This window comes from Nicotiana tomentosiformis, chromosome 3 (genome assembly GCF_000390325.3).
Source record: "Nicotiana tomentosiformis chromosome 3, ASM39032v3, whole genome shotgun sequence".
In the NCBI taxonomy this organism is placed as follows: Eukaryota; Viridiplantae; Streptophyta; class Magnoliopsida; order Solanales; family Solanaceae; genus Nicotiana; species Nicotiana tomentosiformis.
In genome coordinates this window covers 47,719,393-47,741,787 of record NC_090814.1, presented here as the reverse complement: position 1 = coordinate 47,741,787, position 22,395 = coordinate 47,719,393, and the positions used below count along the sequence as shown (strand labels likewise).

Sequence of the window (22,395 nt, the reverse complement as noted above, 5' to 3'; positions counted from 1 at the left end):
GTTCTAATAATATTAATATTATTTTATGATGGCATATATAATATGACTTGGCATACACGTGCAATGTACTTGCCGAAAAACTAGTTACACGATAAGTAAGAAGCAAGAAGCAAAAGAAACTTAAAAGAGCTCTGTGCTCCGTAAACGAAAATAACTCAAATGCGGTACTTGTATTGCTATTTGAATATGAATGCATTAATTGTTTGGACACACTGATTGAAATCCTCTACGTTACTTTTATCTATGGGTACGTTATTGCAATGTACACAGTGCATACTATCTCAACCTTTAGGGTTTATAATGTCAATTAGAAGTTTATTCCTTTTAACTTCAAACAATAATTCAAAAGTCACCAAAAAATTATTTTATTTGTGTGTTTAATTACATTCCTACAATAGATTTCACTATTCTAGAGGTCTTCCGTAGTTCATTGTTTTGAGAGTTGAGATCATCAGGCATTACATCCCGAAAAATATTCATAAATAATAATGAGAAATTAAACAGCTTCAAATGATTGAGATAAAGCATGTCAAACATCAAAATTTGTATGCTTCAACTTAGTGTTTATTTAAAAAGTTAATACAAGCATGAAAATTAAAAATGTAATAAGATCATAATTATGAACACTTTAAAATTACAAGGGAAATTTTAGGAAAAAACTAATACAAATGGCGATGACAGCATAAATAAGTAGAACACATTTTTTTCTTCAGGAAACAACTTCTGGTTTGATTGTTACTTTACAAACAAGAAATGGAAAATGCTAGAACCCCTCACTTACATAAAGTCTCACTTCTGGTTTGTTTTAGTTTGTCAGTTTTCTTCGCTTTATATCAACCAAACAAGCAAACCATATTCAATGTGACCCAAGCTTCCTTTTATAGATGCCTAAGAAAGTGTTATAGTTCGTCACGACTTAATATTAACGTTTGGAATTTAACAGTAGATAGGATATGAAATCAAAGTGTTCGGTAACTAAAGGTAAAACCAACTCCTATATTGTTGTGCGCGTTCCTACCCGGCTGTCAGCTCTTATATATGCAGTGAGAGATCGAGCTCTGCGACTCTTAGTATTCCATTTGGAATATATTTTCAAGTCTCAACTGAGATGTTTTATGAATTATAGTTCATACTATAATAAGTAGCACAATTAATTAGTTAGGAATACTAAAAAAATCACAAGTTTAAAAGTGTATCAGATACATTGTATATTGTAATCTAGTGTTGTTACATTTTTATACATCAATAATCAAGAGATAATCTATATATTATTAAAAGGAGAGAAAAAAGCCCTCTCCTTAAGCCAAGTGGTAGCCTAGAAAAAAGCCACATGGCATAAGTAGTTATTGGTTATTATTTTTGTATTTAAATATTTATTAAATAATAAAATAAAAAATTTTATAATAAAAAACGAAAATTAACAAAAATAACTGTCCATTCAAATTGGAGGGTAGTTTCAAGTTGGAGTTTTAAAATTATTTTAAAATAAAAAACTAAAATTACAAAAAATAATGCCAATTCAAAATTTCTTTGTTTTCCTTAATAATTTTTGTTTTTCTTTTTAAAAATACAAAGTTTATTTTTTCAGAAAATATTATTGAGAATAATAGAATAAAATATAAATTATAAATATATATATCTTCTATTATATTATCAAAAGAAAGTAGCATACAAAAATTTAAATAAAGTAATATGCTAATAAAAGTTTCTATTAACAATGAAATAATACTAAATATGGATAATATAATAAAGAAAAATACAAAACAAAAAAGTTATTCGATGACTATATAAGTCTCTATAATTTAATAGAAATTTTATTCATTAAAGTTCAGATAATATTATTGAGAACAATAGAATAAAATTTAAAATAAAAAATATTTAAAGAGTACTAAAATATATATCTTCTATTATATTACAAAAAGAAAGTATAGTAGATAAAAATATTAAACAAAGTAACATGCTAATAAAAATTTCTATTACCAATGTAAAAATACTAAATATTGGATAATTATTAAAAAAAAAATATATATAGAACAAAAAATTTATTCAATGACTATACAAGTCTCTTTAATTTAATAGAGATTTTATTCATTAAAATTTAGACAATATTATTGAGAACATTGGAATAAAATTAAAATAAAAAGAGTATTTCAAGAGTAATAATATATATATCTTCTATTATATTACAAAAAGAAGTAGTAGACAAAAATATTAAATAAAGTAATATGCTAATAAAAATTTCTATTAATAATACAATTATATTAAATATTGGATAATATAATAAAGAAAAATACATAACAAAAAACAACTAATTGACTATATAAGTCCCTTTAATTTAATAGAGATTTTATTCATTAAAATTCAGATAATATTATTGACAACAACAGAATAAAATTTAAAATAAAAAATATTTCAACATTAATATAATATATATCTTCTCTTATATTACAAAAAAAAGTGTGCAGACAAAAAAGATTTTATTATTAGGTATATCATATTGATAAATAAGATGAAATTAAAATTTATTAAAGCAATACGATCTAATATGTTCAAACAAGTCCGATCATAATTTAATTTAATTAATATTAACCGCACATCGCGCAAGTACGATTACTATTTTACTTCTAAAGGGTAAAAATGATGGGCAAAACTGATACTTAGTATTAAATGGGTAAATTTATAAATTAACTTTGATTTAGAGCGTTCACACTTATAATATAATACGATGCTATGATTGTACAGTGTATGTATGGATTAAGAGTTTTTTACAAAATAACCACCCAAAGCTCGGCAAGTTCGACTAGTCTATCTATCTATCTATCTATATATAATAGCAGAAGCAAAAGCATTATAGTAAGACAAATGTCATAACTATAAAAAGCCAAGTGGCATTGTTAAGACAAAATAAACTACCTTTCTAACTATTTTTTTAAATTTTAAATTTTGAATTAATTGGTTACTCTACTTGAATTAACAAATGTAGATATCTTATAATTATCAATTAAAACGAAAATATAAAAAAATAAATTACTCATTCAAATTGGGGAGTAGTTTCAAGTTGGAGTATTAAAATTATTTTAAAATAAAAATAAAAATAAAATAAAAAATTACCAATTCAAATTGGGAGTAATTTCTTCCTAATATATATAAAGAAAAGCAAATAATTATATGATGCCAAGTGGCACCATAAGACGACAAGTGTAGATTTTTAGGAAAACGGCTCCAACAAAGTTGGAGTTTTAAATTATTTAAAAATAAATAATGAAATTATTTTTAAATTATTTTAAAATTAAAAAAATAAAAGTAATGGATATTACAATTAGATAAGCAAAAGAAATAAATTTATGGGAAACTATAAAAATATAAGACTTATAATTAGAATTATTATAAAAAAAATCGTACATCTACAAATAACAAAGGAAGAATACTTAAAAAAAAATGCGATAGCGCAAAAATTTATATACTAATTAAATTTCTCATGTAGGAAATTTTAGTTAATAAATAGAACTTATAATTTCATAATAAAAAATACAAAAATATAAAGAAGCTATTAGGATATTATACACAATATAATATATTATATATAAAACATAAATTATTAATTATTAAAAATATTAGTATATTTTTTATTAAAATAATTAAAAGTTTATCTCTTTATACTTTTTGATGAATTCAAAATTATAATTTAGTAAACAAAGTTATATTATTTAAATTTTCAGTGTAATACAAAATGAGAAAACTAAGCAAATATTACAGTAGAAAAGAATGTACAAAAAGAGGGGATAAAGATACTTTTATAATATTTATATACTAATTAAATTTCTCATGTAGAAAATTTTAGTTAATAAATAGAACTCATAATTTCATAATGAAAAATACAAAAATATAAAGAAACTATTAGGATATTATACATAAGATAATATAAAACACAAATGATTAATTATTAAAAATATTAGTATATTTTTTATTAAAATAATAAAAAGTTTATCTCTTTATACTTTTTGATGAATTCAAAATTATAATTTAGTAAACAAAGTTTCATTATTTAAATTTTCAGTGTAATACAAAATGAGAAAACTAAGTAAATATTACAGTAGAAAAGAATGTACGAAAAGAGGGGGATAAAGATAGTTTTATAATATTTATATACTAATTAAATTTCTCGTGTAGAAAATTTTAGTTAATAAATGGAACTCATAATTTCATAATGAAAAATATAAAAATATAAAGAAACTATTAGGATATTATACATAAGATAATATAAAACACAAATGATTACTTATTAAAAATATTAGTATATTTTTTATTAAAGTAATAAAAGGTTTATCTCTTTATACTTTTTGATGAATTCAAAATTATAATTTAGTAAAAAATTACAAAATTAATATTATGTCAAATTATGTGCGGGTTTTAACACTGGTATAAGATAAAACGAATGAAACAAAGAGCAAGAAATTATCCAATTCTTTCTTCCCCTTTCATTTCTTCTACTTCAAATATGTGGAGAATCGTTAACGCACCCTCAACCGTCAGCCTTCAGGTAATTGCAGGGGAAAATCTCCCCATTTCTTCATTTTTTGACCCTGAAATGGCTAATTATTACCGTTATTTGTTTTTCTGCGTATCTTCGTCCAACTCTTTTTCTTTTGTTGTCGTTTTTATTAATCTTGAGATTGCGATTTTCAAAAGGGAAAGAAACCGTATATTTTTATTTTTATTTTTATTCTTCATGCCAAGTACCATACTTTGTTATTAGTTGATCGAGAATTTTTCATTTTGTCAAGTTTAAGGTTCATTTCTTGTACTAATGCTACTTAACCCAACTTGTTCGACTTTCTTAACAAACAGCATTGCAGATGATGACCCTTTTGGAGTTTGAAATCGTGCTGTGAGTGTATCCACAAAAATGAAATCAAGATAAGGTTGCTGATGGTTTTTATAGTAGAGATTGTTTCATGAGACATCTTCTTGCAATCTTGAGATCTTTGAAAAATAGCTAAAGCTGTTAACTAGATGACTCCTACTTATGAAAATTTATCCTAAAGCTAGTAAACGTACTACATGGAAATGATTTGTGGGCACTGTATTTGCTAATCTTTCTGATTCAGTTTTCGTTGTATCAGTACAAAAATCATATTGAACACGTATTTCTGACGAAAAAGGCCATTTACTGCAAGAATGTTCTTGTTCACACCCTATTATCACTTATTACTCGCTTAATCACAAAAGCGTTTGCTGACACGTCCATTTATATTTTCAATTTCTATACCTGAAAACAGAATGTGGAGTATCATGGAGGTTTGAATAAGTGCAAACAATATCATGGAGGCCTACCTCTTCTTGGCTCCCCTTTTGATTGACTATGGGTACGATGGAGCAAGCAAAGAAGTACACTTCGATGTTGTACCCAGGTTTCTACATCCGCTATCAGTGGCAGCCAGCAAAACCACTATAGTATGATTGGTGTGCCTAACAATGCGTCTTTTGCTGATCTAAAAAAGTCCTATCGTCTTCTCGTTCTCAAGGTACTACTTCGTATTTTCCTCAGACATGTATAAAACCTTACAGAATAATGCACGAAAAGAAGACCAAAAAGTTGATATCTTGTGCGATTCAAGTGAAGCGTTGACTAAAAAATGCTTCACTGAATTGCCTCAATATGTTAACAATCATGCTTAGTTACCAGAATGAAATAAGAAAAATAAATAGGTCATTTTTTTCTGTCGTTCTAATTCTATATAGAAAGATGTTACTGGAAAATGTTGAAGTGGGGGCAACTGTAAAAAGTCAAGATACACATACTTAAAACTATATCGGGTAAATTTCTTCACAAGTTTAGCTGCATCAACAATACATAGTTTTCTCCTTTATTTCTCAAATAACTATTGATGAAACCTAAAAGATGAAATATCTGTTAAATTTATAGAACTAACATATGACTAGAGGAACAGTACTTAGCCTGAATCAGTCTTTTTCTCTTGTCCAATTCTCTATTTCCTGAAACAAATGCAGTGAACAGCATATGTAGAGGGAGAGAGCTGAGCGGTTAAGGGTGTTTAATTTGATGCAAATGATGCAGGTTCTATTCTGGCATAATATATTGACGTGGAATTTAACTTCTCAAAAAGAAAAAAAAATGTAGTGAACAACATATGAATGGCAATCACAAGCCAAGTAATTCGGGAAGAAAATAGGAAAAACAAGGTCACAGTAACTCAGAGCTAGGACTTGTGCAAATATTCTGCTATTGGTTTCCATCCTGTTGTTTATTGCCATCATCTCTGAATATCTACTAAAACCAATATATTTCTTTATTCCATACTTGTTATATACTAGTCAATTAAATCGGTTGAATTGTTGTTCATATTGAAAGGAGTTTAGTGGTGAGCACCCTCCACTTCCAACCAAGAGGTTGTGAGTTCGAGTCACCCCAAGAGCAAGGTGAGGAGTTCTTGGAGGGAGGGAGCCGAGGGTCTATCGGAAACAGCCTCTCTACCCCAGGGTAGGGGTAAGGTCTGCGTACACACTACCCTCCCCAGACCCCACTAGTGGGATTATACTGAGTTGTTGTTGTTGTTGTATTGAAAGGAGTCTAGATTGATAAGGAGTTGTTTAATGATTCTCGAACATGTACTTGTCTTGAGTGCCTATTTATTTTCTATCAGTATCTATGGATTGATCACAAGGAATGACTTTCCTGTTTCTTCTGAGGCTACTGTCATACTATCTGACAGTGTCACTCTTTTCCTAAAATTGAACCAGCGAGAGTGCTTGATGCATGTTCCATGATACGCTTATATGTGTTGACCCCATCATCTCGGTCTCAACAGGGAACACTTTCTTGCATGGTTACAAACTAAGACTGTTCCCTGGAACTAATTTTTCTTCTTCACTTGGATCATTTTCTTGCAAGGAGGTCACTTATTTATCGTATTTTCTTTTACTTTTTGGATTGAATTGGAGACACCATATTCTTGTTTCCTTTCCAGCATCTGTGACATTCCTGAAAGTTAATTATTAACACTTAAGTGCAGTATCATCCAGATGTTAGCAAGGATTCAGGAGCTGATGAGGTTTTCAAGAAAATACGTCTCGCATATGAAGTGCGTAACTCCTTTCGGTTTGGTTTTGACATTTGTCTCTTATTTTCATGAAACTGAGTAATTATTGCTCGGGGATGTTGTGTATATAATTTGTTTGCTTGAGCAGAGAAAAGGGTTTCTTTTCCCTCATATTTTATGGTCGACTTTAGAATGCTGAAGAAAATAATTGTTGTTAGTGTTGTTTCTTACAGTAGGCTCAAAGGTTTATCTTATTCTAATGGTTGAAAATATTAGACAAATAGTATTAAGGAAAAAATAGTTTTTATCTGTCATAACGTAAACCAGAGAGCAGCTTCATTTTCCAGTTTACCAGACATGGAGATTTATCGCAAATCAGATTTGGTTATTGAACATACCTGTCCTGTCGTATTCGACAGTTTGGACATGGAGGAGGCAAAACATGTTTCTTGGTCCAGAATTTGGAAAACTATAATGATTCGCAAATGGTAGACTATTCTGTTGGCTCTTTTTTCTGAATAGGCTTTAATCAAAACGAACCAAGTAATTGATGTATATGTTTGTGGAGATGCTATCTTGTGAAACCACTCTATATTTCTGAAGCAATTCCTAAACAATGTCTCGTATGAGCATTTTTCAGCATGAACAAGGAAGCCACTATGACAAGCTCGTCGATTTTTCTGTGTGGGGTTTACAAATGGCTTTTCACTGAAGAGTCAAATGAACATTGAGACTGGTTCTGGAAACACTTGGGATTTCCTCATGGATGTGAAACTAAGCGCTTTCTTATAGAGCACTAGAGATTCTGTTGATGTGTACACTTTCCTTTAACGAACGAGCATGAGTGTGGATGGTTTTGTTAATAAATGACATGCTTCAATATGTATATCTGTTTTCTATTGAAGGAAAACTTAGTTTCTATATGGATGTTACAAAAGAAGGAAGTGCAAAGTTTTGATGAGGGGTCATTTGTTCACAGTTGCTTTACAATCTTCACAGATGTTGTATGCCCTTGAAATTAAAACCCTTTCGAATAAACTCAATCTTTAGATACGAGTAAGTTGTTTGTAATGAAATTAGTAGAACTGATCACCCTATTTTTATTCATGCTAGCATGTGAGAAAGTGCTATAATCAATAATTGCCAAATTTTCCGTCTCCTAAGTGTGTTAACTATTATGGCGTCAAATTTACTCCTTTGGATTGCCTTGGAATTCTGTTGATGATGGAGGGGAGGGGAGCAGGGGGAAAGGAAGGTTAAGGAGTTCTGTTTGGGTGTTACATCCTTGGCGGATCTGTAGGAATGAAACTGAAAAAGAAAGGTTCATAGAAACCAGGATAATGAGGAGATAATGAAATAGCTTATGTGGATAATCAGAGCAGATACAGAGAGGTGCTTAATGGCGAAGGGCTGATAGGAAGAGTATGAAAGTTGGTGATTCATTTGCGATTTTTGGCTTTAAATTTAATTTTGCTATATATGGTAGCTCTTTTAGTAGAAGCTGATTTCTTCTTCTTTTCTTATCTTCATTTACTATTCTGGTTTTGTCGGTGGTGAAAAGTTTGGGTTTTTGTGCTTCTTGGGCATTTGATGAAAAGGATGCTAGTGCTTTAACTTTTCCCAAGTCAATAAACATTTTATTTAAAACCAACAAGTCTTTTTGGTTGAAGTTTCTTGGGCATTTGATGAAAAGGATGCTAGTGCTTTAACTTTTCCCACGTCAATAAACATTTTATTTAAAACCAACAAGTCTTTTTGGTTGAAGTTTCAACGCAATTGACAAAGTTCAGTTGGCTTTGACAGGTATTGTCTAATGAATCAACTAGAAATCAGTATGATTGTGCCCTTCAACATCAATATGATAATAACAGTCTATTGGGCGGAGATTGGGACTACAACTTTGAGTACAGCAATGGTGTAAGGACCTACAGGTGGGCTGATAGCAAACGAAATTGGCGGAGGCAGAGATACTGGGAACAGTATTATCCTAGGGAAAACTTCTCTTTTTATTATGAAATGTCGATGAGTTGGAAGAAGAAATCCCTGATGAAGAAGAAAGAGGTCCTTTCGTAGAAGTGCTCAGATCTGCCTTTGTCTCTTTATTCCTATAATGTACACAGCAGGCATGCATTTTTCTTTGACGTTTAGTAGTCTCATGGCCCTGTTTGACAGAAAGTTAGATGCTGGATACAAGATTGGTACTTGCATGGATACTGGGAGGCAGAGGTGGCATTTTACTTTTTGCCTTTCATTTGCAGGTTGGCTTTGTGGAAAACCAGTAGTAGCCTGCTAGCACTGGTGGTTGTGGCCATGTGGCTCGGCTGCAATGTTGCTAGGTATGCTCCACTCCCACAAGATGCTATTCTTACTCTGTTATACATGTCAATCGAATTACAAGCTGATTTGAGTTAGAAGGTTTTGCAACAAAGTTACTGTTGTGTGAATATGTTAGTCCAGTTGTATATGTATTAGTCCTTCCTGTTTCTTACAGTGGAGTTGTCTGATAGTAGTGGATTTCGTAGAACTCATATAAGGAGAACATTGTTGGTTCATAATGTAAATGCATACCCAATATTACCTTAAGTTTAACTAGCTGTTCATCACATCTTTTTGAGCAAAACCACTGAAGGTGAGTACTTTACTACTTTCACTGTGCCAGGAATGCATTTTCAATTTACAATTACTGCTAATATGGCAGGAAGGTTGGCAATATAGATTTCAGCAAAATGTGTAAATTTTTAAGCATTTGACAAGTTAGACACTACCATGTTTTAGGTTTCCATAGCTCTCTAAATGCGATTCTTGACTTTTTGAGGTGGCATGTTACATTTCTTTCAGTCCCTCTATTGATTTTTGATACATTAGGAAAAATTTACATGTTTCTTGAGAAGTCCCGAAAAGTGAAAGGAAGGAACGAATAGATACATTATATTGATGAGTCAATTAATTACACAACTCTACAAAAATAATGACTTGTACATTGGGTTGGCATAATTGTTTACATTTCTTGTCTTAGCCACTTCTAAACCTCCTTGTACAAAAACTGAGATTTGGTCGGTGAAATGGACAATTTCAGAATCTTTTGTGCTTTTCCAGAATGTTTCCTAATAACTCTTTGACTTGTCAACGTTCTGCAATGACTTGAGATTCCTCCACAAGTATTTCCCACTTGCCATGTCCACAAAAACCCAGAATCCATTTTGAATCATCTTAGGGAAGTTACATGGAAATCTCACCTCAATGGAATCGAATTCTTGTTTCTCTTTCTGGGGAGCATTAGTTGTTTCAACCATAGAATCCTCAGGAATTGTAAAATCTGTATCTGTCGAAGAAGAACGAACCGTCCTCCAAGCTACATAACCAGCCAATAATGCCGAAAAGAACACCAAGATAAATCTTAAAGGACACATGATGATATTTTCCCCAGAATTTCTATGTAAATATCTGCAACCTCGAATGCCTAATTTGTGTCTTCCCTGTTTTTCTGCTAAATGCTAGAAAGCGGTTGCCTTTTTATAAAGTAAAAGTGTTGACAAAGCTTGAAAGCGCGTACCTAATCCTGGAAGAAAAAGGAGAAGAAAGAAGAGAAGGGGTTTTGGCGGGTGGGGGTGGGGGGAGGAGTAGTTGGCTGAATTTTATGACTAATTCCCTTTGTTTTAGGTTTAGGTGATGGGATATGGCAACTGCAGCTGCATGTGATGATTTTTCAAATCGCTATATATTTACTACGTCAACGCAATATTCGCGCGTTCATCTAGAAACATCCTTTTATTTTTATGGGCAAGTTTTCTTTTCTTTCGAAGAACTGTTTCTTTTTATCATTTTCAAACCATAAATCCCAATTCTGAGTCATTTAATGGATTTTTTGATGTGTTTCGTATAATGGGAAATATTTTTTGGAAAATAATTCATTGTTTGGTGTTAAGTTGCCAGAAAAATGGGTAAAATAACTTCATTTACTTTTTTGGCGGAAGTTATTCCATTTGCAACAATTTTAACTATTAGGGGTCGTTTGGTAGAGTGTACAAAAATAATACTGAATATTAGTGGCGGACATATATTCAAGGAAGCGGTGTCACGCGACACCACTTCGTCGAATTTTTTTTATAATAAATATGTATTAATACAATGAGGAAATTAATAAGTAGAAAAAATGACACCACTTGACACATTGTCTCTTGGCGTGTTGGTATATGCTTGATTTTACTCTAAGAGGTTAGAGGTTAGAGGTTCTAAGCTGAACTAGCACTTATTTTTTGGCAAATATTCCCATTCTATAAATTTTGATACCACTTACAAAAATTTATGCGTACCCCCCTGCTGAATAAGGTGTATTGGTAATATTGAGATTATTTCTTATCAACTATTTAATTTGGTGTATTAAAAATAACATCCATTGCAATACTTTTAAAAAAAAAAAAATATTTGTTCGAAAAATGCCCTCCATCTACATCTAAAAAACGTTGGAAAAGATTTAGAAAAGGTTTTGAAAGGGCAGTTCTGTCTTTATATTTACTTATCCTTGTATTAAATATTATGGTATTGTTAATGTCATAGTTTGCTATGTACAAAAATAGTATTGACTATGGTGTATAACTAGTACTTAGATTAATTACACATAGATTAAAAAATACTACCAAATAAGGGATTAATAATACCAAAGATAATACATGTATTTACATCCTACCAAACGACCCCCTTAACTTCATATCAATATTTGGCCAGCACATATTATCATTCTTTAATGCTGAGAAACTGTCATCCGTTATAAAATAAAAACTGTAAAGTAAATAAACCGAAGACAAGTATAGAGAGAGATTGATATATTATTCAAACATCTAACTTTTGTACATAATGAACTGAAAACTCCTCTATTTATAGAAGAAAGGAAGCAGCTGCGAGGCTTTTCAGGAAGCAGCTGCAAGGCTTTTCTTTAGCTGCTTGTAAGCTGTCTGCATGAGCTGCTTGCAACTTGCCTGTTTAATAAGAAACTGTTGCAAATCATTTCATTGAGCTGCTTGCAACCTGCCTGCATCAGCTGCTTGTAGATAAACTTCAACAGAGTACTAAATGGATAATCTTCTTCAGGAAGATTATCTATAGCGGAGTAATAAATGGACATCCACAATATAATTATTTTCATAATACTCCCCCTTGGATGTTCATTAAAAGGTATTGTGCCTCGTTAAAACTTTACTAGGAAAAACCCAGTGAAAAAAATCCTAGTGAAGGAAAAAGAGTACACATATTTAGTAATACGCATTTCTAGCTGTCTCATTAAAAATGTTATAAGGAAAACCCTGTGGGAACAAACCTTAGTAAGGAAAAAAGAGTACATCGCGTATTTTACTTCCCCTGATGAAAACCTTGTTTCAAATACTTGAGTCTCTGCATTCCAATCTTGTATACCATCTTCTCAAAAGTTGAAGTTGGCAAAGATTTAGTGAATAAATCTGCCAGATTGTCACTTAAACGTATTTGTTGCACATCAATGTCACCATTTTTCTGAAGATCGTGTGTGTAGAATAATTTTGGTGAAATGTGCTTCGTTCGATCTCCTTTTATAAATCCTCCCTTCAATTGGGCTATGCATGCAGCATTATTTTCGTATAAAATTGTGGGTCTTTTCTCACATTCAAAATTACATTTTTCTTGAATAAAATGAATTATTGATCTCAACCATACGCATTCCCTACTTGCTTCATGAATAGCTATTATTTCAGCATGATTTGAAGCAGTAGCAACAATAGATTGCTTTGTGGAGCGCCATGATATGATAGTACATCCACATGTAAACACGTACCCGATTTGAGATCTAGCTTTATGGGGATCAGATAAATAACGTGCATCTGCATAACCAATAAGATCTATACTATCTTTGTTAGCATAAAACAAACCCATATCAAGAGTTCCCTTTAAATTCGCAATATATGCTTAATCCCATTCCAATGACTCCGTGTAGGATAAGAACTATATCTTGCTAGTAAATTAACAGAAAATGCTATGTCAGGCCTTGTAGCATTAGCAAGATACATTAGTGCACCAATTGCACTGAGATTGGGTACTTCGGGACCAAGGAGTTCCTCATCCTCTTCTGGAGGTCAGAACAAATCTTTATTCACTTCAAGTGATCGAACAACCATTGGTGTACTCAATGGGTGCGCTTTGTCCATGTAAAAGCGTTTTAAGATCCTTTCTGTATAGGCAGATTGATGGACAAAGATCCCGTCTGCTAAATGTTCAATTTGCAGACCAAGACAAAGTTTTGTCTTTCCAAGATCTTTCATCTCAAATTCTTTCTTAAGATATTCAATTGCCTTTTGGAGCTCTTCTGGAGTTCCAACAAGATTTATGTCATCAACATAAACAACAAGTATAACAAATTCTGAAGCCGTTTTCTTTATAAAAATATATGGACAAATAACATCATTTATGTAACCCTCTTTCAGCAAATATTCACTGAGGCGATTATACCACATGCACCCAGATTACTTTAAACCGTACAAAGATCTTTGTAATCTGATTGAGTACATTTCGCGAGATTTTGAATATGCTTCAGGCATTTTAAATCCTTCAGGGATTTTCATGTAAATTTCATTATCAAGTGACCCGTATAGATAAGTTGTAACCACATCTATTAGATGTATTTCAAGCCTTTCACGTAAGGCTAAACTGATGAGATATCAAAATGTTATGGCATCCATAACGGGTGAATATGTTTCTTCATAATCGACTCCAGGTCGTTGTGAAAATCCTTGTGCAACAAGGCGAGTCTTGTATCTTTCAACTTTATTTTTATCATTCTTTTTTCGCACAAAAACCCATTTATGACCAACTGGCTTTATACCAGCAGGTGTTTGGACTACTGGTCCAAAAACCTCTCTTTTAGCAAGTGACTTCAATTCCGATTGAATTGACTCTTGCCATTTTGGCCAATCAGATCTTTATCGACATTTTTCGACAGATCGGGGTTCAAGATTCTTACTATCTTGCATAATGTTAAGTGTAACATTATATGCAAAAATATTATCCACCATTATTTCAGATCGATTTAAATTAATCCCATCACTAGTAGAACTTATTAAAAGTTCCTCACTCGAGTCTCGAGTTCATTGATTTCTTCAGGAATCTCAGAACTAATCAGATCTTGGGTCTCTTCAGGAGATCCCTTCATTATATCATTTTGATCATTTGTCGATTTTCTTTTTCTAGGATTTCGATCCTTAGAACCCAAAGGCCTACCACGCTTCAGGCGTGCTTTAAGTTCACTAGCTCTCATGCTAGTAGATGGTCCTGCTGGGATATTAATTCGGATAGGCACATTCTCTGCTGGGATATGTGACTTAGTTATCCTTTTCAAATAAGTAAATGCGTATGAATTTGATTTGCTATATTCTGTAAATGGATGATCTTTTGGACCTCCTGATTACATATAGGGGTACGTTGATCAAAGTGAGATAATGATGAAACTTTCCACACAATTTTTCTTTTGATTTCCTTTTTCTCTCCCCCTAATTGTGGAAAATTTGTTTCATCAAATCGACAATCTGTAAATCGAGTAGTAAATAAATCTCCCGTCAATGGTTCAAGATAGAGAATGATAGAGGGTGATTCAAACCCAACATATATTCCTAACCTTCTTTGCGGGCCTATCTTACTGTGCTGTGGTGGTGCTACTGGCACATATACAACACATCCAAAAATTTGTAGATGGGCAATATTTGGTTCATGACCAAAAACGAATTGTGACGGAGAATATTTATTATAATGTGTCGGTCTGAGACGGATAAGTGATGATGCGTGCAAGATAGCATGGCCCCAAACAGTAGTGAACAATTTTATTTTCATAAGTAGTGGTCTTGCTATCAACTGTAGGTGTTTAATAAATGACTCTGCAAGGTCATTTTGAGTATGAACATAAGTTACAGGATGTTCAACTTTTATCCCAACTGATAGACAGTAATCATCAAAAGCTTGAGATGGGAATTCTCCAGCATTATCAAGGCGAATAGCCTTTATAGGATAATCTGGGAATTATCCCCTTAATCGAATTATTTGGGCTAATAACTTTACAAACGCCAGATTGCAAGATGATAGTAGGCACACATGAGACCATCTTGAAGATGCATCTATTAGGACCATAAAATATCTGAACAACCCACTTGGTGGGTAAATAGGTCCACATATATCCCCATGTATACGCTCTAAAAAGGCAGGGGACTTAATGCCAACCTTCATTGGTGATGGTCTAGTGATCATTTTGCCTTGATAACAAGCATCACAAGAAAATCCATCATTTGTAAGACTCTTCAGGTTCTTTAATGGATGCCTACTCGGATTTTCAATAATTCATCTCATCATTATTGATCCAGGATGGCCCAAACAGCCATGCCAAAGCACAAAAAGCATTTGAATCAGTAAACTTCCGGTTTACGATAGAGTGTGCTTCAACTGTACTAATCTTTGAATAGTATAAGCCAGAAGATAAAGTTGGTAACTTTTCTACAATGCACTTCTGGCCAGAAACATTCTTTGTAATACAAAGATATTCCATATTCATTTCATCTATGGTCTCAACATGATAAGCATTTCGGCGGATATCCATAAAACTCAACAAGTTTCTTCGGGACTTGGAGGAGAAATAATGCATTGTCTATAATAAGTTTTGTTCCATTAGACATAAATATAATAGCTCTTCCGGAGCCTTCAATCAAACTTATATTATCAGAAATTGTAGAAACATTTGCTTTTTACTTATACAAATAAGAAATGTATTTCTGATCTTTGAATATGGCATGGGTTGTTCCACTATCAATTACACAAATATCTTCATGATTGGTCTTTGATCCAAACATAATTTGAGGATTATCCATATTCTTCAAAATGACATAAACAAAATAAATATGATAGTAAACATTATTATCAAAGCATAACTTTTATTTATGTACAACTATTACATAACCATACTATCTACTACAAACAACAAAAATTAAAATATTTACATCTTTACAGATTCATCACCGATCACATGACTTGTTTCTCCTTCCGGGAGTGCAAAGTAATCAGTTACATCCAAATGCATAAAGTCTAAATTATCTTCAGAAATAAAATTTGCTTTAGCATTTTTCTCAGTATTCTTCAGGGAAGCTTGATACAGCTCAACTAGGTGCTTTGGCGTACGACATGTATGTGACCAGTGCCCTTTTCCTCCACATCTATAACATGCATTTTCTACGTTTGCTGCTTGCACCGCTTCATGCTTTTGTTCCTTCCTTTTCCACTGCTGGTGGTGAGGAGGGTTCTTTGGTGCATTATTATTACCATGATTAGTGTTTCTTCCCCGACCATGGCCATGACCACGACTGGGGCCACGTCCTCTTCCACGCTTAGCTTGGTGGAAGTTCGTCTCATTCACTTCAGGGAATGGACAAGAACCAGTAGGTCGACTTTCATGATTTTTTATTAATAGCCCATTATGTTGCTCGGCTACAAGAAGATGTGAGATAAGTTCAGAATACTTTTTGAATCCCATCTCTCGATATTGCTACTGCAGGAGCATGTTTAAGACATGAAAAGTGATGAAAGTTTTCTCTAACATATCATGATCATTAATATTATCACCACATAATTTTAATTGGAAAATAATTCTGAACATAGCAGAATTATACTTGCTGATAGATTTAAAATCTTGTAGCCTTAAATGAGTTCCTGTGGAAGAACGACTATCTTCAGGTGATCATATCTATCTTTCAAATTATCCCACAGTATGACTGGATCTTTAACAGTAAGATATTCCATTTTCAGGCCCTCATCAAGGTGATGTCGTAGGAATATCATTGCTTTGGTACGATCTTGGTTTGATGCCTAATTTTTGTCCTTGATGGTGTCTGCCAGACCCATCGCATCAAGATGAATTTCGGCATCAATCACCCAAGACATATAGCTTTTACCCGATACATCCAGGGCTACAAATTCAAGTTTAGAAAGATTTGACATTATTTAGAAAAAGAAAGTTCATACCTGTGATACTTTCAAAGTATTTGCTCGAGATGGCAGGGTCTCGTGCTGATAATGTGTTTTAAAATAAAAAACTATAAAGTAAATAAATCGAAGACAAGTATAGAGAGAGATTGATATATTATTCAAACTTCAAACTTCTGTACATAATGAACTGAAAACTCCTCTATTTATAGAAGAAAGGAAGCAGTTGCGAGGCTTTTCAGGAAGCAGCTGCAAGGTTTTTCTTTAGCTGCTTGTAAGCTGTCTGCATGAGCTGCTTGCAACCTGCCTGTTTAATAATAAGCTGCTGCAAATCATTTCATTGAGCTGCTTGCATCCTGCCTGCATCAGCTGCTTGTAGATAAATTTCAACAAAGTACTAAATGGATAATCTTCTTCAGGAAGATTATCTATAGCGGAGTAATAAATGGACATCCACAATATAATTATTTTCATAACATCATCAAATCATTATTTGATTTAATAATATTATTATCAATTTTTAGTAAATATTTTATTTAAAAGATATTTTTCTCTTCGATCAACCATCGAAAAATATTTTGTAAAAGGTAAGTCATTTTTCTAAAAAGAAAATTAAAAAAAAAATTGTTCATTATACAGACTTTTGTCTTCCCTCTTCCTTTTTCATAAAGTTGAGGGAAAATTTGAATTTTTTTCTTTTTTTCTTTCACGTCTCTCCCCGTCTCCCCGACTTAACTTAAAATGATCAGCATAAACAAAATATGTAAGTTGGAGCGTCGACAGAAACGAAGGGTATTAATACATTTTGGTAACAACGAAATCTTTTTTGAAGTAAACTTTTAACAGAAGACAAAAAAGACTAATTTTGCAAAGTTTAAAAGCAAAATTGAACCTTTTTTAACTACCTTTTAGTACATTTAGAAGGATAAATATAAACAAAAGTACATGTAAGTAAAAGATAAATTGAGAAATGTAGGGGAAATTTGGAAAATACATAGGTTTATAGAAAAGGGATTTTTATACATGTAACAATCCGATAGGTTGTTTTAAGTTCTAACTTCTCATTTCATGATTTGAAACCTTACATAGCGTTATTTGATGATTTATGACTTGCGTGGTCACTTTTGATTTTCAGAAAGTTTAAATGTGATTTTTCAAAGAAAACTTGCTTTTTGAACTTAGGAGTTATTGGCGTTGACCACGGTCAACATTGTTAGTAAACGACCTCGGATCAGTGTTTTGACGATTTTAGTAGGTTCATACGCATGTTTGGTTGGGGTCCCGGGTGACCCTAGGCCGTTTCAGTGCTTATTATGAAAAGTTAAAAATTGAATTTATGAACTTTGAAATTTTTGAGTTTTGATGCGTGATTCTTGTTTCTTGATGTTATTTTGGTGTTTTGAGATTACGAGCGAGTTCGTATGATGTTTATATACTTGTATGGATTTTTGGATTGGGCCCCGAGGAATCGGTTTCAGGATGTTTAGGAAGACTTGAGATATGTTGGTGCTGCTGTTGTCGCAGATGCGAAGGCAGCCTCGCAAATTGCGAGGCTCGCATTTGCGAATGCTAGCTCACATTTGCAAGATTGGGAAGAGCTCAGGTGGTTTCGCAATTGCGAAACACTGTCCGCAAATGCGAGGTCTGCATTTGCGAATGCCGGCTTGCATTTGCGAAGGAGCTCAGCTTGGGGAAGGATCGCATTTGCGATGTCTGTGACGCATTAGCGATGGCTTGATCGCAAATGCGATATTTACATCGACGCTAGTTCGCAATTGCGAGATGAGTGGTTGCATTTGTGATGTCTGCATGTGCGAACAACAGTTAGCACATGCGACAGCCACAACTGACTAAATGCGAATGGTTTAGTGTTTTAGCTCATTTTCTTCTATTTTAGAGATCTGGACTTCGTGTAGAGCCAACTTTTGAAGAGATATTCATCCCAACTTCATACGTTAGTAGCTTTAACTTATTTTTTGATTAACTTTTATTATTTTTCATAGATTTGTATCCCTAAATCTAAGTTTTCATAGAGTAGAAATACGGTTTTTGGTTAGAACATATGATTTTTATATTTTAGATATTTAGACCTCGAATTGAGGTCAGATAACGAAACAAAACACATTTGGATTTGGGGATGAATGGGTAGTCGAAATTCGGAGTTAATTTTGAATTTCGACCATGTGAGCCCAGCTTAACTTTTTATTGACTTTTCCAAATATGTTAATGATCGAAACCTTTTGATACTAGGATAGTTTCTAAAACTTGTTTTGATTTATTTGAATTTTATTTGACTAGATTCGGGTTGTTTGGAGGTTTGTGCTAAACGCAAAGTTGTGTTGGATTATTGATTTGGTTCCGGAAGAGGTAAGTATCATGGTTAACCTTGATTCAGGGAATTAGGACGTTATTGGGTCTATTTCCGACATGAATTATGTGTTGGAGACGCCATATATGTAAGGTGACGAGTACATATACACTGTCGTGGATCAAAGAATACATGTATAATTAGTTTATGTTATGTTTTATTTATTACATACTCTTACTTGTTTTGTGCCTTTATTTGTTACTTGCTTTACTTGCTACATGCCTTCACTTGATACATACTATTACTTAATATATGCTTTTATTTAATGTATGCCTTATTGGGGTCATGCTTTTACTTAATAAATGCCTTTACTAGAACATGCCTAGACTTGTTTTATACCTTATTTTCCTATGCTATATTGGGGATTTTGCGATCCTTTCATCGTGTGTATGTTAATAACCTTGTTTGGATTCTTATTATGTTACATGAGTAAGATTAACTCTAAAACTTGGGATTTTTCATTACTACATAAATTATGCTTATTTATTCTCCTTGATAGTTATTATGAATTTCGCTATATTTGGATGTGTTGTTGGATGGTTCTGTGTGAATTGATATGTTGGATCAGGATTGACAATCGCTATATCGGGTTGACCGCTGCAATAATAGTATGTCCATGGGATCGTTTTGCTACCGCAACGATATTTATGTATGCGTTAGATCGGGTTATGCGCCACAATATATGTGTTATGAGATGTGGATTTTTATTTTTGATATAGTCTTTCTTTGTGGGTTTTGGTTTTGTTGATTATGGATATCATTCCTTTCCCATTGATTTGAACCGCTGTAAAGGGTTTTGGTTGCGTTGTTCAAGAAATATGGTTATCACTATTGCTACCAGATTCTTCTATTGTTTCTTGCCTTTATTCATGCTATCATTACTATTATCTCTATTACTATTTCTGTTGCCTATTATCTGTGCAAAATAGTACGGTAAATATCTTATCATCGCCTCGTCATTACCTCGTCGAGGTTATGCTCAATACTTACTGAGTACATGGGGTTGGTTGTACTCATACTACACTTCTGTACTTTTTGTGCAGATACCGGTATTGGTCCCAGCGGTGCTCCTACGTGTGATTAGCTCGGACTATTCAGAAGACTTGAGGTAGTGCCGCATGCAGTTTGCAGACCATGGAGTCCCCTTCCTTTCATTTTATTACTGTTCAGTGTACTAGATAGTTTTGTATTTTCTTGTTGACTTTGTATTTAATACTCTTAGTAGCTTATGTACTTGTGTCACTAAATCTAGGAAGAGGTTTAGACAGCGTTAGGTTGTAGCCTTATTATATATTTTATGAGTTTTCCCTCTTTATCTTTATTATAATGGTGTTTACTATTAAATTTGATTTACTTATTGTTGCTAAGTGTTGGCTTGCCTAGCAAGCGGGATTTTGGTTCATGATAAGGTATTAGAGCATTAGGTTACATAAGTCTCACGAGTCATGAGCAATCTTGGTAGAGTCTGGAGGATCGGTAAAGAAACGTCTGTACTTATCTTTTAGAGGCTAGAAGACTTTAGGAAACTTCACTTTCTTTCTTTCTCTGTCGTTTGATTTTGTTCTATTCTAAAGTTTGAATTTTTTTTATCTTATTCTCTCATAGATGGTGAAGACACGTGCTTCAGCCGCAGCAGAGCAGGAGCCGGAGCCCCAGGTCATAGCCGATACGAGGGGTAGAAGCGGAGGCTGTGGTAGTGGCAGAGCCAAAGCCCAGCCAAGGGCACATGCAGCAGCACCTGCAACCACTCAAGCTCATGCTAGAGCAACGCTAGTTGAGCATCAGATGAATCCAGAGGATGAGATTCCGGTGCAGGTTGAGCCAGTGATGGTAGGCTAGGAACTTGTGTTTTAAATACATTTTACACTCTAATTACTACACTTTGATTGTGTTTGAGCCTAATTGTAGTGCTTTGTACTTATTATATGTGTTATGTTATGTAGGATATGATTTTGAGTGAAAAAACCAGTTTAGAGATAAAATGGATGATTTGGAGCTTTGAAGTCTCAGTAGAAGCCTAAGAAATTAAGCTGGAATCACGTTCGGGGTCGAGGACCAAGTCTGGATGTCAAAAAATGAAATAAAGAGATTATTTTGAGAAAATTGCACTACCGTGCCGCGCCATAAATTAAGATTGAGAAATATCGGCGAAAAGTTTCCCTTAGATCATTCCTACCAATAGATTCTTGCAAGTTTCATCGCACTTCACATTAGTTTATTTGAAAGATTTAGATTTAATATAGAGAGTATGAATCGGGAGTATAAGCTAATCACCTATTGAATTCTTGAGAATTGAATAGAACCTCAAGAGTGAAATATAACAGTGTCATATCCAAGATAGCAGTGCACCTATCATGTCAAAACCCTTATTCTTTATCTTGATAATAACCTAGTGCTTTACTCTCTAGTTCTCTGTGATCAATTGCTTTAATTTTAATAGTTAATTTTGGTTCATAATCATTCCAATCAAATTGTTAATCATCTTGAATAGCGTTAAACCAGAAATTACTTGAACATTATTTAAATCCAATCTCTGTGGAGACGATAATTATTCTATAATATTTTTGGCTAGCGAGCATCAATTTCGTGTTGTGTTTTGCGCTCGTCAGCTAGTAGGACCAAAACAGGTCCTAGAGGGGTTTATTGCTACTCCAGTACTCCAGGAAGCCTTAGTCCGTATAGTGGGCTTTATGGAGAGAATGGCTCAGGCCGATGTGTTCCCTATGGCACCTGCCACTTCTCAGGCCAGGGGAAGAGTTCATACTTTCATCATTCATACTCCGGAGCATATGACTTAGCGATATCAGACCTCATGAATGTTATCAGTTGGGGTAATTTAGCCTATCATTGCCGCACAGCCTGAGGTTAGGCCCGTTGATGAATAGAATTGATAGGTTTCTGAAGTTGTGTAAGGACCCGACTGGTCATTTTGAGCTTTAACATTCCGTTCGGCAATTTGAGACCTTGAATAGATTCATATGATGT

The 22,395-nt window shown here is 33.2% G+C and overlaps 1 protein-coding gene and 1 pseudogene across 1 annotated transcript; one reads left to right on the top strand and one right to left on the bottom strand.

The window, feature by feature from the left end:
- The first annotated feature begins 5,375 nt into the window (after positions 1 to 5,375).
- On the top strand, positions 5,376 to 9,666 carry LOC104092514 (uncharacterized; annotated as a pseudogene).
- Positions 9,667 to 9,962: 296 nt separating this feature from the next.
- On the bottom strand, positions 9,963 to 10,633 carry LOC104092513 (uncharacterized). Its single transcript, XM_070196921.1, has one exon. It carries the CDS (start codon positions 10,469 to 10,471, stop codon positions 10,166 to 10,168), a length of 306 nt encoding a protein of 101 aa, XP_070053022.1. The 5' UTR covers positions 10,472 to 10,633; the 3' UTR covers positions 9,963 to 10,165.
- Between the last annotated feature and the right edge of the window lie 11,762 nt (positions 10,634 to 22,395).

Bases quoted from the DNA above. Each gene is read 5' to 3' on its own strand.
- LOC104092513 (XM_070196921.1), bottom strand. From the start codon at position 10,471: ATGTGTCCTTTAAGATTTATCTTGGTGTTCTTTTCGGCATTATTGGCT.